This window comes from Sceloporus occidentalis, unplaced genomic scaffold, assembly GCF_023333645.1.
Source record: "Sceloporus occidentalis isolate IW3139 unplaced genomic scaffold, rSceOcc1.0.p SCAF_3, whole genome shotgun sequence".
In the NCBI taxonomy this organism is placed as follows: Eukaryota; Metazoa; Chordata; class Lepidosauria; order Squamata; family Phrynosomatidae; genus Sceloporus; species Sceloporus occidentalis.
In genome coordinates this window covers 212,152,185-212,168,209 of record NW_028316983.1, presented here as the reverse complement: position 1 = coordinate 212,168,209, position 16,025 = coordinate 212,152,185, and the positions used below count along the sequence as shown (strand labels likewise).

The 16,025-nt window shown below is 42.3% G+C and overlaps 1 protein-coding gene across 2 annotated transcripts in view; it reads left to right on the top strand.

Moving 5' to 3' along the window:
* The window catches only part of ZNF704 (zinc finger protein 704), a 79,142-nt gene that overhangs the window by 18,985 nt on the left and 44,132 nt on the right, over positions 1-16,025 (top strand). For both annotated transcript variants that reach the window (XM_089517537.1, XM_089517536.1), the window contains exon 2: positions 1,530-1,777. In XM_089517537.1, coding sequence (XP_089373663.1) covers positions 1,530-1,777 — 248 coding nt within the window. The remainder of the gene's footprint in view (positions 1-1,529; positions 1,778-16,025) is intronic.

The following is a 16,025-nucleotide window of genomic DNA, read 5'->3' as shown; positions in this document are numbered from 1 at the left end:
ATGAGACATCTCCAAAATCCCTTGTTCTCATCTGCTTTGCTTAGGTCCTGCAAGGTCAGGCCCATGGTCTCCTTGATTGAATCTAGTCATCTGGCCTATGGTCTTCCTCTCTTTCTACTGCCTTCCACCTTTCCTATCATCATTGTCTTTTCTAATGAGTTATGTCTTCTCACAATGTGGCCAAAATACGATTTAGTCATCTGGCTTCCTGGGATGGACTTGATCCATTCTAGGGCCCAATTGTAAATAAAGAGAGCAAAATGCATTTGTTAGGATGGTGGGGTTTGGGGCACATTTCTTCACAGAATGACTAAAGGATCTGGAAATTTTAGATTGGTGAGGAGGGAAATAGAGGCTGATAAAAAATGTTTATTGGATGTGGAGAGGGAGCTTTCCCCCCTTTGTCTTGTTGGGTCAAATGTCCCTTTATGGAAATATAAACATAATTATATGGCTGTAAATGAAGGGAAACAACATGTGCCAGTCCTTTGTAATTTGTTATATACATAAGGACTCTTAAACCCAGAGCAGGTATGGGTTGAGCAAAGTGGATTGGAGAGAGGAGTTGGTTTGGTGAGTTTGGATAGTGTGGATTGTAAATATAACAGATAATATATGTCAGAGGTTTTGTTGTACATATTGCAACTGGAAGATAAAAGCTCCAAGGACTTTGGAAGAAGTCAATTGTGTTTCTGCCTTATTTCAGGTTGGTGAATGCCTGAGTGCCAAATACTGCACACTGGGCTGTGCTTCTGCACTCTGCTGTTTGTGAACCACTGTTGAGGTCAAGCACCTCAGACAGTGCTCAGTTGGCACCCCTGTTTGGGCCTAGTTTTTGTTTGTTTTGGTTGCTGCACACTTGCAGAACACAGAGGAGAGCCAACATGTCATCATACTAGAATTTGGAATTCCCAAATGAAATAGACCATCACTAGACTCAGAAAAGTCAAAATATAATACTATTCCACTGGAAGGGATTGCTATTTTTTTTTTTTAAAAAAAAACCCATCTCACTGCTGTAGGTCATAAAGGTGGTTTTTAAAAAAGGTTAGACAAATTCAAGAGGAATGGACACAAAACCAAATCCAAACCAACCAACAGTTGCTAAATGGATCTCCACACAGAAGCAATGTTCTGAATAGGAGATATGAGAAGAGGGACTGCTTAGCAGAAGACTCAGTGAAGAAAAGCAAATTTCTATAAAGAAAAACTACATTAACAGAGATGTCTTGGACATGGGGAAAGACAGTCCAGAATTAAGATGGGGTGCTGTCCACTGAGGACACCTTTCTGAATATCTCTATTGCTCTTAATCAATCTGTGGAAGACACACTCAGAGGGGTACTCGTGACAATTTACATATATTTCTAGGAAGGGAAGGGAAGAGGTTTCCTGATGTCTGTAAAGCAAATATAGTAGTAATGTGAGTCAGACCTTCTAAATAGATTTGGGTGCCTGGAGGCTATGTCTGCCCCCTCTTTTAAAATGAATGGGGGGAAAAATCTAATAATCCTCTTTTAATTTTTCAGGCAACCAGCATAAAGCGTGAAATGACCTTCACAGCATTTCATCAGGAGGACCTGAAAAGTGATCTGAATCAAAAGCTGTCAGACCAACATTTTTTTCTTTTGGCTATGAAGGAAGAGGATTCAAAAACAGCAGACACCAAAAAACCCAGCAGAATCCATGAGCATGAAAAAGAAACCACTCGTTCAGTCTGTCTTCTTGAACAGAAGCGAAAAGTTGTATCTTCAAACATTGATGTGCCTCCTGCAAGGTAGGGAACTTGAAAAATGAGGAAAGCATGGGTGGCTTTTTTCCCCTAGAAAAAGAATTACAGTACTGTAAATCAAATTGAAATGGAAAGTAAGTATTGAAAAAAGAGCACTCTCTTCTATCATTCCTCCCACCTCAACATGTCATAATAAAACACCCCCTGTGTTCATTAAACTACAGTTTCTTGTTACATCCAAATGACAATGTAGACAGTGGCAGATCAGGAGCAGGTTTCACAAGGCAATGCCATGGTGACAGTACTGGAACTGTGAAAGCTGGGTACATTTTTTCTAAACATCAGAAAAATAAAACAGACCCTGCTCATTTTGTAAAAGTTTGCTCAGAGCTTGGGGGGGGGGGGGAATCCCTGCCAGCAGATTCTAGGTATTATAGTTAAAAAAATTAGTTTTTCCATGTTCTGCTTGCACTAAATCCTGATTTAGCTTTATGTGCAATCCAGGCGGCAGCTTTAACCTTTGTATATTCATGTACATTCTCTTCATGTGTCCGAAAAATCAGTTTTATGGATGCGTATTTATGCTGTTCATAGAGTTTGTCTACAGTGTTTTATGGGGATTTGTGAAGTAAAAAATTAAAACACTATAAAAGATAAAACAACATTCACAAACACGTTCAAAGCAGAAGCAGAATTTTTTTATTAAGGATGTGTTTTTATTTAATTGGAAAAAACTATGAATATTGTTCTAAGGTGTAATAAAAAATACTAATTACAATAAACCTAGAAATAGTGTCATAGCATGACCACCATCCACTCATCACAAATGTTTATGGTTAGCAATTAAAACAGAATTTAACAAAAAAGATTGATGGTTGGTTTTGGTTTTTCCTCCCACACCAGCTACATTTTCAAGCTGTGGTCTTCCATTTAAAATATTTTTCAAAATTAGAAACTTCCGTATAAAGCCAAGTAAGTGCAACTTGTAGAATAAGGGATCAGTGGTGTTTGTTTTCTAGAAATACTATGGCTTCTAGGACATCTTACATTTATATTTATTCTTGGCTTTGTGCAGGTAGTATCATTCAAGTATACATAACATGCCACGATTGTCCAAACTCCTACTTACAGTAGACTGCAGGTTTCATTTTGACTCTCCTGTTTTCTCCATAATCTCTAGTAGAAATATATGTTCTCTCTCTCTTTCATCACTCTCCTTTCTCTTCTCTCTCTCAGCGTCTGCCTTGGGGCATTAGCAAAAGACTCATAAAATATATTTACCGTAAGTGTATTTGCATTACTGTGGAAGTCATTCTGTGTTTTGTTTTATTCCTCTTAGTACTTTGCAGGGGGACTGCACATTATTAACCTTTTCCAGAATTGGAGATGGTAGGCACCTATGATTTTGTTCTGGACATTAGTTTGTATAAAAGCTTGCTGTGAAAATGGATTGAAATTGTGGCATTGATTTGGAACTGGGATTCTTTCTCAGCTTTCTCTCTAAGAAGCAAGGGGATGATTTGAAAGGCTTTAGACTTGCATATCTTGATATCCATCACTAATTGCTTGGTGCTGTGGTAACCATTAGTGAGCTCATAATGAAATAGCAAATGAAGTAAGGAAGAAAGGGAGCTGAAGGCAGAAGAAAAGGTAAGAGTCTTTTTTTAACAAAATGTGTTATGTTTTGCAAGAGAATATTGTGAGAGACCATGGAAGTAATAGCTCTTTCTGCAGTGAAAGTTTAGCACCCTAATTGCAGTGGTGCTGAATAAAGCATGCTAGCTTTTGTTTCTAGGAACTAGCTGAAGAATCTCAGTTTTGTGTCAAATTTCAGAAAGCAAAGAGCAGGGGGTGTGGGAGGGAGAGAGGATTTGTTATTGTCTTTAAAATGGCAGAGATCATGACCGACGAATACAGGGTGAACTGGCTGTCTTAGGGCTCAGTTGTGACAACTTGTAACAGCAGCCCAATCTCTATGGTAATAAAGACACATTTCATTGCTGCCACTCCCTTGACAATATAAGTGAACCTTGAGAATAGCATAGCCCATTTGTATGTAAACAAGCAGACTAGAGCATTGTTATTTGCAGTCATGGTTGTCTAATACAATGACAGAAACACCAAAGTCAGATATGCAGTGGGAGGAATGAAGGCAGACTGTGTGTACAATAAGGCTAATTTTCAGTTTAATAAATACTTTTAAAAAAAGGCTGAGGTTATGCCATCTAAATTGGCCCTTAATCTAAGAGTTCTTTAAACTATCAACAATTGTGGCAGCTAGATGGTTTCTGGCTCACATTTTACTTCTTACAACTGCACAGTAAGAAACATAGCTTGTCTTGTTGATGATACTAAGCTTTTCACAACTGATATATTTCCAGATGTGGTTTTTATCATGCAATCATTCAGCCTCATCCATGGAATTTTATAGGCAGTCCAGACAACATCTCCCACCTGTCACCCCCTTCTTCTGACGAAATTCTTTCTTTCATATTTCCTTTAAAAAAATTAGTCAAGAACAGTGATTCCCAAAGTGGGTGGTGCACTCCCCCTAGGGATGTGGAAAGATCCAGGGGGCAGTGAGGGAAAAGGGGGGTAGCAGGAGGGCATTCAGTTAAAGTACTGGTGTGCAAGAAAGATAGAGGGAACCAGCAACCTTTAGGACCATGGTGGGGATGAGGGTTGCATGAAACTTCTTTTCAGGGTCCTTTAAAACCCCAACACAACCTTGCTGATCATTTAGCGTAGTGGTATCTCCCACTCTTCACCTGCACACCCAAGCTCATTCCCTTAGCTGCATCTTTCACTAGTGGAGGCAGGGACAGTTGGGAAACTCTGCGGGGCTTGGGTGCAAGACATCACTTCTATGGCTTGGAGTGGCACCATTTTGGGACAGACTGATTGACTGGAGGAAGGAGTTAGAGCACATGGTAGTGTGGGACAAGCGGCAGTAAAAGGGAGCTTTCAAATTTGAAACCCTGTTTAAGCTTTATGGGCTTTGCTGAGACTTGGCTGGCAGGTTGGAGCTGCTCTGCTCCTTCTGTTTTCTTTCATCTGACAGGCAGTGAGAAGATGTAATAGAAGAAGTAATGTTTGTTTATGTGTGTGGAGGGAGCAGTTGAATCTGGTGAAGACATGTCTCTGGTGAAGAAGAGGGAGGAGTATCTGGGCTTGATTCAGTCTTTCACCTTGGAGCAGCCCTTATAGCTAAAATCTCTCTCCCTGCCAGTCTCCAGTCCAGAGCACATGGCTTCTGTAAACCCCCTGCATGCACCCCAGCTGCACCCCTCTCCACCCCAGTGAATAAGGATTGAGAGCCCTTCCTTGCCAGGGAGAAGTTTCTCCCTTTGTACAGGTCACCTTGGGAGCAGCAACCAAGCAGCTGGCTGAGCAGTGACCAAAAGGCCTCTTGCCTACACTGGCCCTTTCTGGAAGGGTGTCATGAGTGAGAGGCTTCTCAGTTGCTGCTCCCAGGGAGACCAGGTGCAAACAAAGCAGTGACTGAGATGGGTTGTTTTGAATTTGCAGTACATCTAATATCAAGAAATATGCATGGGGAGGCACTAGGGTCATCTCCAGAGAGGAAAGGTCATGGTAGATGGGAAAAGTTTGGGGACCACTGATCAAGAAGAAGAAAGGTGTTTCCACAGTGAAGAAATAAAGAAGTTAGACACCACTTTAACTGGCATGACTCTGCCTTACAGAATCCTGGGATTTGTAGTTTAATGAGATACCAGAGCTTTCTGACAGACCAGGCTGAATATCTCATCAAATTACATATCGCAGGGTTTCACAGGATGGAGCCATGGCGATTAACATGGTGTCAGGCTGCTTTATTCCCGTAGTATGGAAGAGATGGAAGACGGAAAAACTGCATCTAGTTTTTTTGACAACACTTACCATCAGTCTGGAAGCCACTCCCCTTGAAAATCATCTTTAACTGTATTTTAGGATGTACTTTATTTTTTGTTCAAAGTTGTTGTTTTTTCTTTTCTCATCTGCTTTTACAATCTAGGATGAGCTTTTCTTTTACTTTGGGAGGGGCATGTCGTTTTCCCTTTACAATGAACAGCAAAGAAAGAGGGGGGAAACCCAATGAACATCAAAAGAAATCAGTTTTTCACAACAATTTGGAAGTACAGCTAACACATCCAGTGGACTGATGTGGGTTGCCATTTGGAGATTTGTGGTCTCATATGGTGGCAGCCGAAGTCATAGTATTTATTTACTTCTCTATTTCTCCCATTCACATCATAGTACAATCCATTAGTGATACTCAAAGTAGACCAGTGCCCATCTGTGATCCACTGGTTGCTAGTCTGTTTCAGATTTCCAGGAAACTGTGTGGATAATAATATGGCACAAATATCATACTGTTCAGTGGCATACTGGGAGAAAAAAATCCCAGTATGTATCAGTTTGACAAGCACTGCACTACACTGCTCTTGGTTTTATGTAGCAATTCATGAACAGAAGGATCTCTAGAATCAGTGATGTGTCCTGTTGATATTTCTTTTAAACACTCCTACACAAAACCTATTTTATACTTTGGGTATTTTCTTTTTGAAATGTAGATGTATGTGTGTGGCTGAACAAAAAGAATACTGTTTTTCCAACTGTAAACATAATCATAATAGAGAAGTAGATAGAAAATGCTGTAACATATACATGGTAACCATTGAATACAAGTTAAAAAATTGCTTCTGAGGTTTAAGGATGGCTAATTTTCTTTGTTAAAGTGTAACCCCATGAAAACCACTGATTTGGACAGACCATGATAGTAGTAAACAATTTATTCAGAGCAAATTGCTTCATTTGCCAGTGTCTAAGTGCTTAATTGTGTGCCTATCCTTAACAATGACAGTGATAGCTGGTGCTTCTAGATTTCTCTAGATTGCATCTGTAACTAATCTTTCTGTGGAGCCAAGAAAATCATGGCACTTCACAATGCAATTGAGGAAAACAGGCTTGTAGGACCTGTTTTGTTTGTGACTGGAGCCCTGAGACCTGCCAAGGAGAGGCAGGTGGAAAAGGAGTACACTTAGAGTGTAAAGTTTACTACCATGAATTTGTATAGAGTGCCAGAACTAAAAAGAGACAGAATGAGGTAGTGGTTTGACTATGACTCTGGAGATGAGGTTTCAAATCCCCGGTCAGCCATGGAAACCCATTGGATGACCTTGGACAAGTCACATATGCTCAGCCTCAGAGGAGGGCAGTGGCAAACCCCTTCCGAACATATTTTGCCAAGAAAACTCTATGATAGACCTTAGGATCACTGTAACTCAAAACATCTTGAAGGCACACACTCAGCGAGAACTAAATGAAACTGATAGATATTGTACACACAAATCCATTGTTGCTGATCTTAAACTTTCTTCATTTCAATAAAACAGTTGAGCAGGGATGGGGCAGTGAGACATTATGTTGCTGCTATTGTTTAAAATGACCAAGAGACAGAAATTGCTGGTGATCTACTACAAATTACCTAAAGCTCTACCAGAAGATTCAGAAGCGGTCTACATTACAGCCACTAAGTGGCACTAGAGAGTGCTTATAGCCTTGGGATTGGGATAGCTGTTGCTCAGAATATAAAGCAAAAAATGTTTTTAAAAGTATTATTTACCGAGTCTGAACCTTGTTTATAAAATAAAATATATCCAGGATAAATAAGTTTGTAGACCCCCTCAATGATTACAAAGTAATTTTGTGATTAAAATCCCATATATTTGTGTCTCTGGTTTTATTGCTGTTAATTGCCTTCAAATCAGCTTTAACATTTGGTGACCCTGTGAATCAGGGGTCGGCAACCTCCGGCCTGCAGGCGCCTTTCCGCCGGCCCCCGGTCCCTCCTGCCATAAAGGTTGCGCGAGACTTTGCCGCCATTTTGAAGGGCAAAATGGCGGCGCCCATTAGGAGGCCCGCTGCGGCCTCCGGAGCCCTGAAACAGGGCTCCAGGAGCCACACCGGGCCTCTGGGAGGCCCGATGCGGCAGCCGGAGCCCTGAATCGGGGCTCCAGCAGCCGCACCTGGCCTTCCAATGGGCGCCGCCCACCTCCCTCCTGGCTCCGCCCACCTCCATCCTGGCTCCGCCCTCCCTCCTCCCTCCTATAAATGGAGGGGCGGGGGGGAAGGAGAAGGAGGCAGAGAGAGAGAGAGGGAGGGAGGGAGGGAGGGAGGGGAGGAGGAGGAGAGAGAGGGTGGGAGGGAGAGGAGAGAGAGGGAGGGAGGGGAGGAGAGAGAGAGAGAGAAAGGGTGGGAGGGAGAGGAGAGAGGGAGGGAGGGGAGGAGAGACAGAGAGAAAAAGGGTGGGAGGGTGGGAGGGAGAGGAAAGAGAGGGAGGGAGGGGAGGAGAGAGAGAGAGAGAGAAAGAAAGGGTGGGAGGGTGGGAGGGAGAGGAGAGAGAGGGAGGGAGGGGAGAAGAGAGAGAGAGAGAGAGAGAGGGTGGGAGTGAGAGGGAGGGAGGAAGGGAGAGAAAGAAAGTGGTTTGAGACAGTGGCATGCGTTTTTTGCTGTTTTGTGGCCTTGCCTAGTAGCTTCCATTCTTACAAATATTGCTATTATTATTGTTGTTATCCTTTGATATTCTCTTTGCAAAATTCCCCCACATGGACTTGCTTGCTCTTTTCTGGGTTGAGACAGTGTGCATGCATTTTTCCTGTGTTATGGCATTGCCTAGTAGCTTCTTGTAAATATTGTTATTATTATGCGGCTCCACCCCCGGAGGGTGGAAGCTCCGCCCCTGATATGTGGCTCTGCCCCCGGATAGTGGAAGCTCCACCCTGGCATGCGGCTCCACCCCAGAGGGTGGAAGCTCCACCCCCCGGCTTCGGCCCCCCAGTTGTCTGAGGGACAGCAACCCGGCCCCCGGCTCAAAAAGGTTGCCTACCCCTGCTGTGAATGGACAACCTCCAAGAGTCCTTCTTATCAACAGTCATGCTCAGTTTTTGCACACTCAGAGCCATGACTTCTTTTGTGAGTCAGTCCACCTTAATGTTGTCTTCCTCTTTTCCTCCTTCCTCCAACTTTACCAAGAATTTCCATATTTTGCGGATCTCTACATACTGATTCTATAGACTAACAAGGATATATCTTTGAACTGTTCACTTGAGTGTAAGGCCATTGTTAAAAGAACTGTATTCTAAGCCTTAATTTGGATTCAAATCTCATTGAACACAGTAGGACATGTTTTTAAACATTCTTAAGATTTCAAAATCTATATTAGAGTACAATTCGATAACTAGTTGGTGTATGGCAAGATGTCTGATTTACATCCTTTGTGCCCCACTTCCTTTGTATCTGAGGTTTCTTCCTTGTCTGAAATGCTTCACAGTTTACTTCATAAGAACATTCAATGAAGGGGTTGATACCCAAGTGCCTCAGCCAAAAGAGCAGCTGGTGCGTGCTCAATCTCTCTCTCTCTCTTCCCCCCCCCCCCCCCCTTTCTGTGTCTCACCATAATTCACTTACCTGACCAGCTTGAGAGATGATGCCATGGCTGTCCAGGTGTCTTTCATTTTGCAATGGCAAGGGAAGGCCATATGGTGGTAGTGGCACTGTTTGTCCTTGGCATGCAAATTCAAATGGCACTGGCACTACTTGTATCTGGCTTGGAGGCTGGCTCTTTTATTTCACCCTGGCAGATGGTTTGGGAGGGAAAGACATGGACTAGGAGCAGGGCAGGTGGCAACAGGCAGTCCCCATTGGGTGACAGACCAGAGCAATGTCCCTTACAGTCCAATGGTATCTTCAACAGCACAGCATTGGGCCTCTGTACCTAATATTGTGTGGTCTGTGGTTGAAAGATAATATTACTGTTTATAGCAACATTTTCTGTTTAAAAGACAGAGAGTAATCTAAAGTTATTGATTTATTCAAACACATTTCCAAGAAGATTCAGTTGCAGAACTAATTAGCTGTAGTCAATCCTCCTGACAGGGAATGCAATTGTCTGTTCTGTTATACCTCTGTCCTCAGCACACTTTTTATTGATCGATTGATTCCTTCAGGTAGCAACCCAGAAGTAGTAGCATCTGATATTATTTTGTTGAAATTCTAATTCTGTTTTGTTCAGACCTATGGCCTTTTGGAGTAAAATTAGATATAGATCATATTATTCCAAGATTTCTTAGAGACTGGTTAGTTGATCATTTAGAACAGCTTTTGATTTTCTCCAAAGTAGTCAAATAAATAGTGTTTCAAAATAAAATAGATGTTGAGAGAATCTCCAAACAATGTGAGAGCAGGTAACCTATCTCAGTTGCAAATCACAGCCTCAGCAACCTAGTGGTTTTGCAGTAGTGTCACATAGCAACATTAAGTGACTGAAAAGGCTCCAGTACCTAATATTTGTAAAAAGAGAGGAGAGTTGACAATGTAAAAAACTCAGCGAGAATGTGTTTTTATTTCTTAAAGTGCAAATAACCCCAAAAGAAAATCTTTTTGAACAACTTTGTTTGTGGGAAGCTGGCAGAAATTATAAAGGGGTGCTTTCACTGTTTCTCAAACTTCTTGTTATATTTATATCCCATATTTTTCTGAGTTTGGGATTCAAGGCATTTTACAACAGTTAAAACAGAGACAGCTAAAAAGTTTATATTGTATAGAAGTAAAAAATTAATTAAATTATCAATAAAGTTAAAAGCAGTTAAAATAATTTTTAAAAGATCAACAAATAAAAGCACAGCATGTGAAGGACCTTTCTCCTGAAGAGTCAACACTCAAAGACTTGCCAAAACAGAAAGGTCTTTACTTGCCTACAGAAGGATAGAAGGATGCAAGTCTCCCCTCTCTGGGAAGGGAGTTCCAGAGCCAAGAAGCAGCCACCAAATTTTCTCCCGTGCTTGTACCACATGTATTGTACCTGTGAAAGTGGTGGGACAAAGAGAAGGGTCTCTCCAGAAGACCTCAAGATATTTGTTATTATTGTGTGCCTTTGTTTCTGACTTATGACAACCCTAGGGAAAACCTATCATGGGGTTTTCTTGGCAAGATTTATTCAAAGGGGGTTTGCATTTGTCTTCCTCTGAGACAGAGGAGTTCATCGCACTGGTCCTGAAACGGGCCCAGTACGTTCCCAAACGTGTGTGCGCATGCGCATGAAACAGGATGGGGCCAAGAACCCCATTTTATCGCACACTGGAACTCCGCCTTTGCCCAGCAGCAAAGGTGGCGTTCCAGTGTGCGATAAAATGGGGTTCTTGGCCCCATCCCGTTCCGTCACGTTCCACGTGCGCCTGCACGCTAGAATGCACTGGAGAACGTTTTAACCCCAGTGCAATAAACTTCAGAGAGTGCAACTTAACACAAATCACCTAGAAGCTTATTGCACACATTATTTTCCCCATTATGGGAACAGGAAGAGGACTCTCGGGGCCACCTGCAACCAGGAAAAATGGATTTTATCGCACGGCAAATCATCCTCAAAATGATTCCATCCCCTGGCACCAAGCTGTCTCCATTCAGTGCTGAGGAGTGTCATTTTGGTTGGCCGGAAGACTGCATAGCTGCATTTTCTGGGAGAATCTCTATTCCCTGATCTGACTTTCAGTTTAACAGGAGCACCTCTTCTTTGTCTGGATTAAATTTCAACTTGTCTGCCTTCCCCCAGTTTAGAACCAAGGTAGCTTGCTTGGTTTGAGGTGGAAAGGACTGAGAAAGCTGTGTGTCGTCGTCATACTAATGGCACTGGGCCCCAAAACTCCAAACAGCCTATTCCAGCAGATTCATCTATATGTTAAATAGCATGGGAGATAAAACGAACTGTGAGGGATCCCACAGACCAATGGCCAGGGAATCAAGCAGGTGTCCCCTAGCACCACCTTCTGGGTTTTCCCCTCCAAGAAACAACATAACCACTAAAACAGTGTCTCCAGGTTCCCTCCCAGATAGATGAACCAGAAGGATATCATGGTTGATGGTAGAGAAAGCTGCCAAGAGGTCCAGAAGAACCAACAGCAATGTACACCCTCTGTCCTGTTTCTAGCACTGGCCATCCACCAAGGTGACCAAAGTTGTCTTTCTCTTATAGCCAGATCTAAAACCAGATTGAAATGGATCTAGATAATCTACCTTGAACAAAACATTCTAGTATTTTGTCCAAAAATGGAATATTGGGAACTGAGCTGTAGTTATCTAATATGGTGGGATTCAGGGAAGGCTTTTTCAGCAGTGATCTTACAACTGCTATTATAGCGCTGTTATTCCAATTTAACTGCTATGGCTACCTCTTGTGGAATTCTGGTATTTGTAGTTTGGTGAGGCCTAAGAGCTCTCTGGCTGAGGATTCTAAATGACCCTCCCTAAACTACAAATCCCAGAATCCCACAGGAAGCAGCCACAGCACTTAAAATGGAACAGTAGCACATAACAGTGTAATGTAAATAATGTTACTGCCTTTTTAGACATAGAACTACTTTATTTTAGCAAGACATTGACTACTTCCTCTACCCACTCAGCCAGTCGCCCTCTGACTTTTTTAATAAGCCAGGAAGGGCAGGGGCCTCACACACATGTGATGGCCCTCACCTCTCTGAACATCCTGTCCACATCTTCAGACTGTAAAAATTGAAAAGTAACCCTTATCACTGGACTAGTAGGGGCCAAAGTTACATCAACAGTCAGCCCTTGGTATCTATGGACTTGCCATCCACAGTTTCAAGCATCTGCGGAAGGCAAGCCTGTGTTGTTTCCAATGGTGGCACATGCACGTGGCCACACTGCCAGTAGGGACAGCCCCCATTGTGCCATGGCAGCATGTGCATGTCATTGTTCCTAATGGCGGTGTGGCCACATGTATGCATGTGCTGCCACTGGGGACAACAGGGGCTGTCCCTAATGGTGGTGTGGCCATGTGCACATGCCGTCATTGAAGTCCCATCGTCCCTAATGGTGACACAGCCCTATGCACACGCTACCATTGGGGACAGTGGAACTTGGGTGTCCATGGATTTTTATATCCATTGGAGGGGGGATGGAATAGATACCAGCAAATACCAAGGGCTGATGTACTGGATCTGTATTAATTACAGCATCCAATTAAGAGGAATTTTATCTCTAAAGTGCCAAGCAAGTTGTTCACAGCTGGCTGTTGAGTGGTCTGGCTTCTCCTCTCATGGGCCAGCATATACAAGACCCCTGACTCCACAAAACAGCTCTGTGGGTTGGCTCCCTGCAGACACAATGGTGGCAAAGATGATGATGATTGATTGATTGATTGATTGATTGATTAGTCTTCATTGCCCTTAAAAAGGTTCTAACCTGTATTCAATTGGCCCCAGTCCAAATTTTCTGCCAACATCACTCTAGTCACTTTATTGCACCAACTCCCTAGAAAACCATGGGACTAGTTTGGCTCTGCTCTGTCGGAGTGGATGCTGAATAACAATCAAGTCCACTCCCCTGGGCATTTCTCCATTCCAGAGGTTGCCTAGAATCAACAGAATCCTCTGTTAAGGCAAAAAGCAACCCCTCCCCCCAAAAAAGCTGTCAGGGGACTCTTGGGATAGATAGACCATCTTATTAGTCCTCCTATACCTGCAGAGGTTCTGAGCCGCAGCAAAACTGTAGACACAAACCCATTGTGAAACTTCTGTGGTTTTATGCTTAGAACCTGAAAAGGTGAACCTAATAACTTGCAACAGATATATTCACCTTCGTATTTATTAATTAAAATTAAATTAGAGAGGCGCTCAATTCGCAAGAGAGTACTGTTGTTTCTTAAATTGAACTACTTAACATTTGTTGACATGGGATAAAGCACTCAGTAAGTGTAACATTTTCACCTACCACCTCAAAATAAACAGCCCTGAACTTTGTCATGATGGGCCAAAGGACTGCCCCATCATGTTAAATGGAAAGTGGGGAAGGTAATACGTATACAGATCTGCTTTCTCTATTCAATAGCATAACAGCGAGAAGGACATAGGCGCGTAGGAAGTCCGATTATAAAAAATTAAGAGTATTTATTCATGTAGTCTACTAGTGGACAGTGGCTTTAAAGTAGAGATAGAAATTGTGCAGTTCTCCCAATGTTGTTGGGAGCTGGACTGCAATTCCTAACATCCCACACCATTAGCTATGCTGGCAAGGGTTTCTGGCAGGTGCAATGCAACAACATCTGGAGGGCTACATAATTCCTACTCCTGCTTTAAAGCTTCTCCAGTGCAGGTTTTCCCCAGCATCTACTAACCTTATCCATTTAACTGGAGATGCTTGGAATCAAATCTGGGTCCTTTTGTATGCAAAAAGCAGGTGTTCATCAAATCTGTGGTCCCTAATGTGCCTCTGCTTTGAAAGTCTGGCAATGCAGTGAGAACTTTGGATTTTTTTAAAATTTTGTATAACCACACAAAAATAACCCATACAGATGTAGTTTACATTTTAAAAGCTCTTGAGCAATGAAATCTGAATGAGAGTTTTTAAATAACTTGAATTACTGGCAGGCTGTATGGAATAATAGCTTAACTGAGTTTGTTATTTGGGAACATATGATGTTAATTTTGTTTAGACAGACTCCAAATGAACACAGCTTGATTCTACAAATTACCCACTGCTTTCTAGCTATAACTCAGCACTTAACCTGAGCTCTTAAAATGTCCAGGTATAAGAGAGGGATTGAGCCAGAAACAGTCTCACAGTCCATCAGCTCAGTAGCATTACCATTACAAGAGAGTAAAGACCATTTTGTAAATGGGCAATTTATATTTCAGATTGCTTCGTTATAATTTTTGTTGATTATACATCTAGACAACAATGTAGGAACCTCATACAGTGGCTGTTCCTACAGCAACAACAATAGCAAGTACATTTCTATACTGCTTATAAGTGCACTTAAGCACTCCCTAAGCAGTTTACAAAGTGTAAGTTAATTGCCTCCAACAATCTGGATACTCATTTTAGTGACCTCGGAAGGATGCAAGCCTGAGTCAAGCTTGAGCCCTTTTGCTGGTATTGAACTTGCAATCTTATAGTTTGTGAGTGAGTGACTGCAGTACAGGGATTTAACCACTGTGCCATTAGGGTGCCTATAATGCTTATGGAGACCATGTGTAGTAATCTAGCAATGCATCCCCAAACAGATTGGGCCTTGTTTGCATGGAACATAATCACACAGTCCTCCTTAACCACCTGAGCAAAGGTTGCATATGTTACTGAGAGTGATAATAGAGCAGCCATGGGATGGTTTGTTGTTGTTGCTGCTGCTGTTGTGCCCCTTCAAGTCATTTTGATTTATGCAACCCTAAGGTGAATATATCATAGGATTTTCTTGGCAGGATTTGTTCAGAAGAGGTTTGCCATTGCCTTCCCGAGAGCATGTGACTTGCCCACGGTCACCCAGTGGGTTTCATAGCCAAGCTAGGAATCGAACCCTGGCAGCAGCCATTTTGTAGCATTGAGCCTGCTTATGAGCAAAGCAAGACAAAAGTTATTATGATATGAGCCCTGTTCAGAAGCACTAACTGACCATAGTAAAGTGAATATCTGAATAAGGCACAAAGCTGTCCACCACCATCAGTGCCCCAATTCAGACATTGCTGTGTTGGGGCATGGTTTTAGGGAGTTCTAGCATTCATGTGAGCATGAGTAGCCATTCAATACAGAAAAATCTGACTTTAGGGCACCGGAATATAGTAGGTTGGATCAACGTGCATGGGCTTTATTCATGCTGAATGCCTAGTTAAGACTGAGGTATTCCAACAAATGTTATTGTAAATGTTGAAAGATAAAAGGTTGTACAGTCTTGCATGTCACCTCATCGTGTGACACACACGCACGCACACACACACACACACACACAGAGAGAGAGAGAGAGAGAGAGAGAGAGAGAGAGAGACTGTAAATTTACTTTTAAACTAATTGGTCCCAGTTCTCTTTACAGTCAAACCACTCATCTAGCTTTGTGTTGTGACTAGCCCTGTCTTTTTCTCCTAGACAGGTTTTATAACATTCATTGTCGAACGCTAATTATTGATATGGAAATAGAATGGTGCACCTGTGTAAAAAGAAACTAATGTACTGTGCATTGCTGAGGATCTCTGTAATTGCTGAAGCACATTTGAATCTTGGTGATACAACAATTATTGCTATTAGATACTTTGCTGTGTTAAACTTGCACACATTCCTTCTTTTCACATTTTTATGTGGTGTTCATGGTTATAAGAAATGGTGGTAAGTAATCCCAAGAAGGTGCAAAACTCACACTTACCTATTCTGTGGGGACTTCTCCCAGTGAGAAGTGGTACCTATCTATCTACTTGCATTTGCATGCTTTCAGACTCCTAGGTTGGCAAAA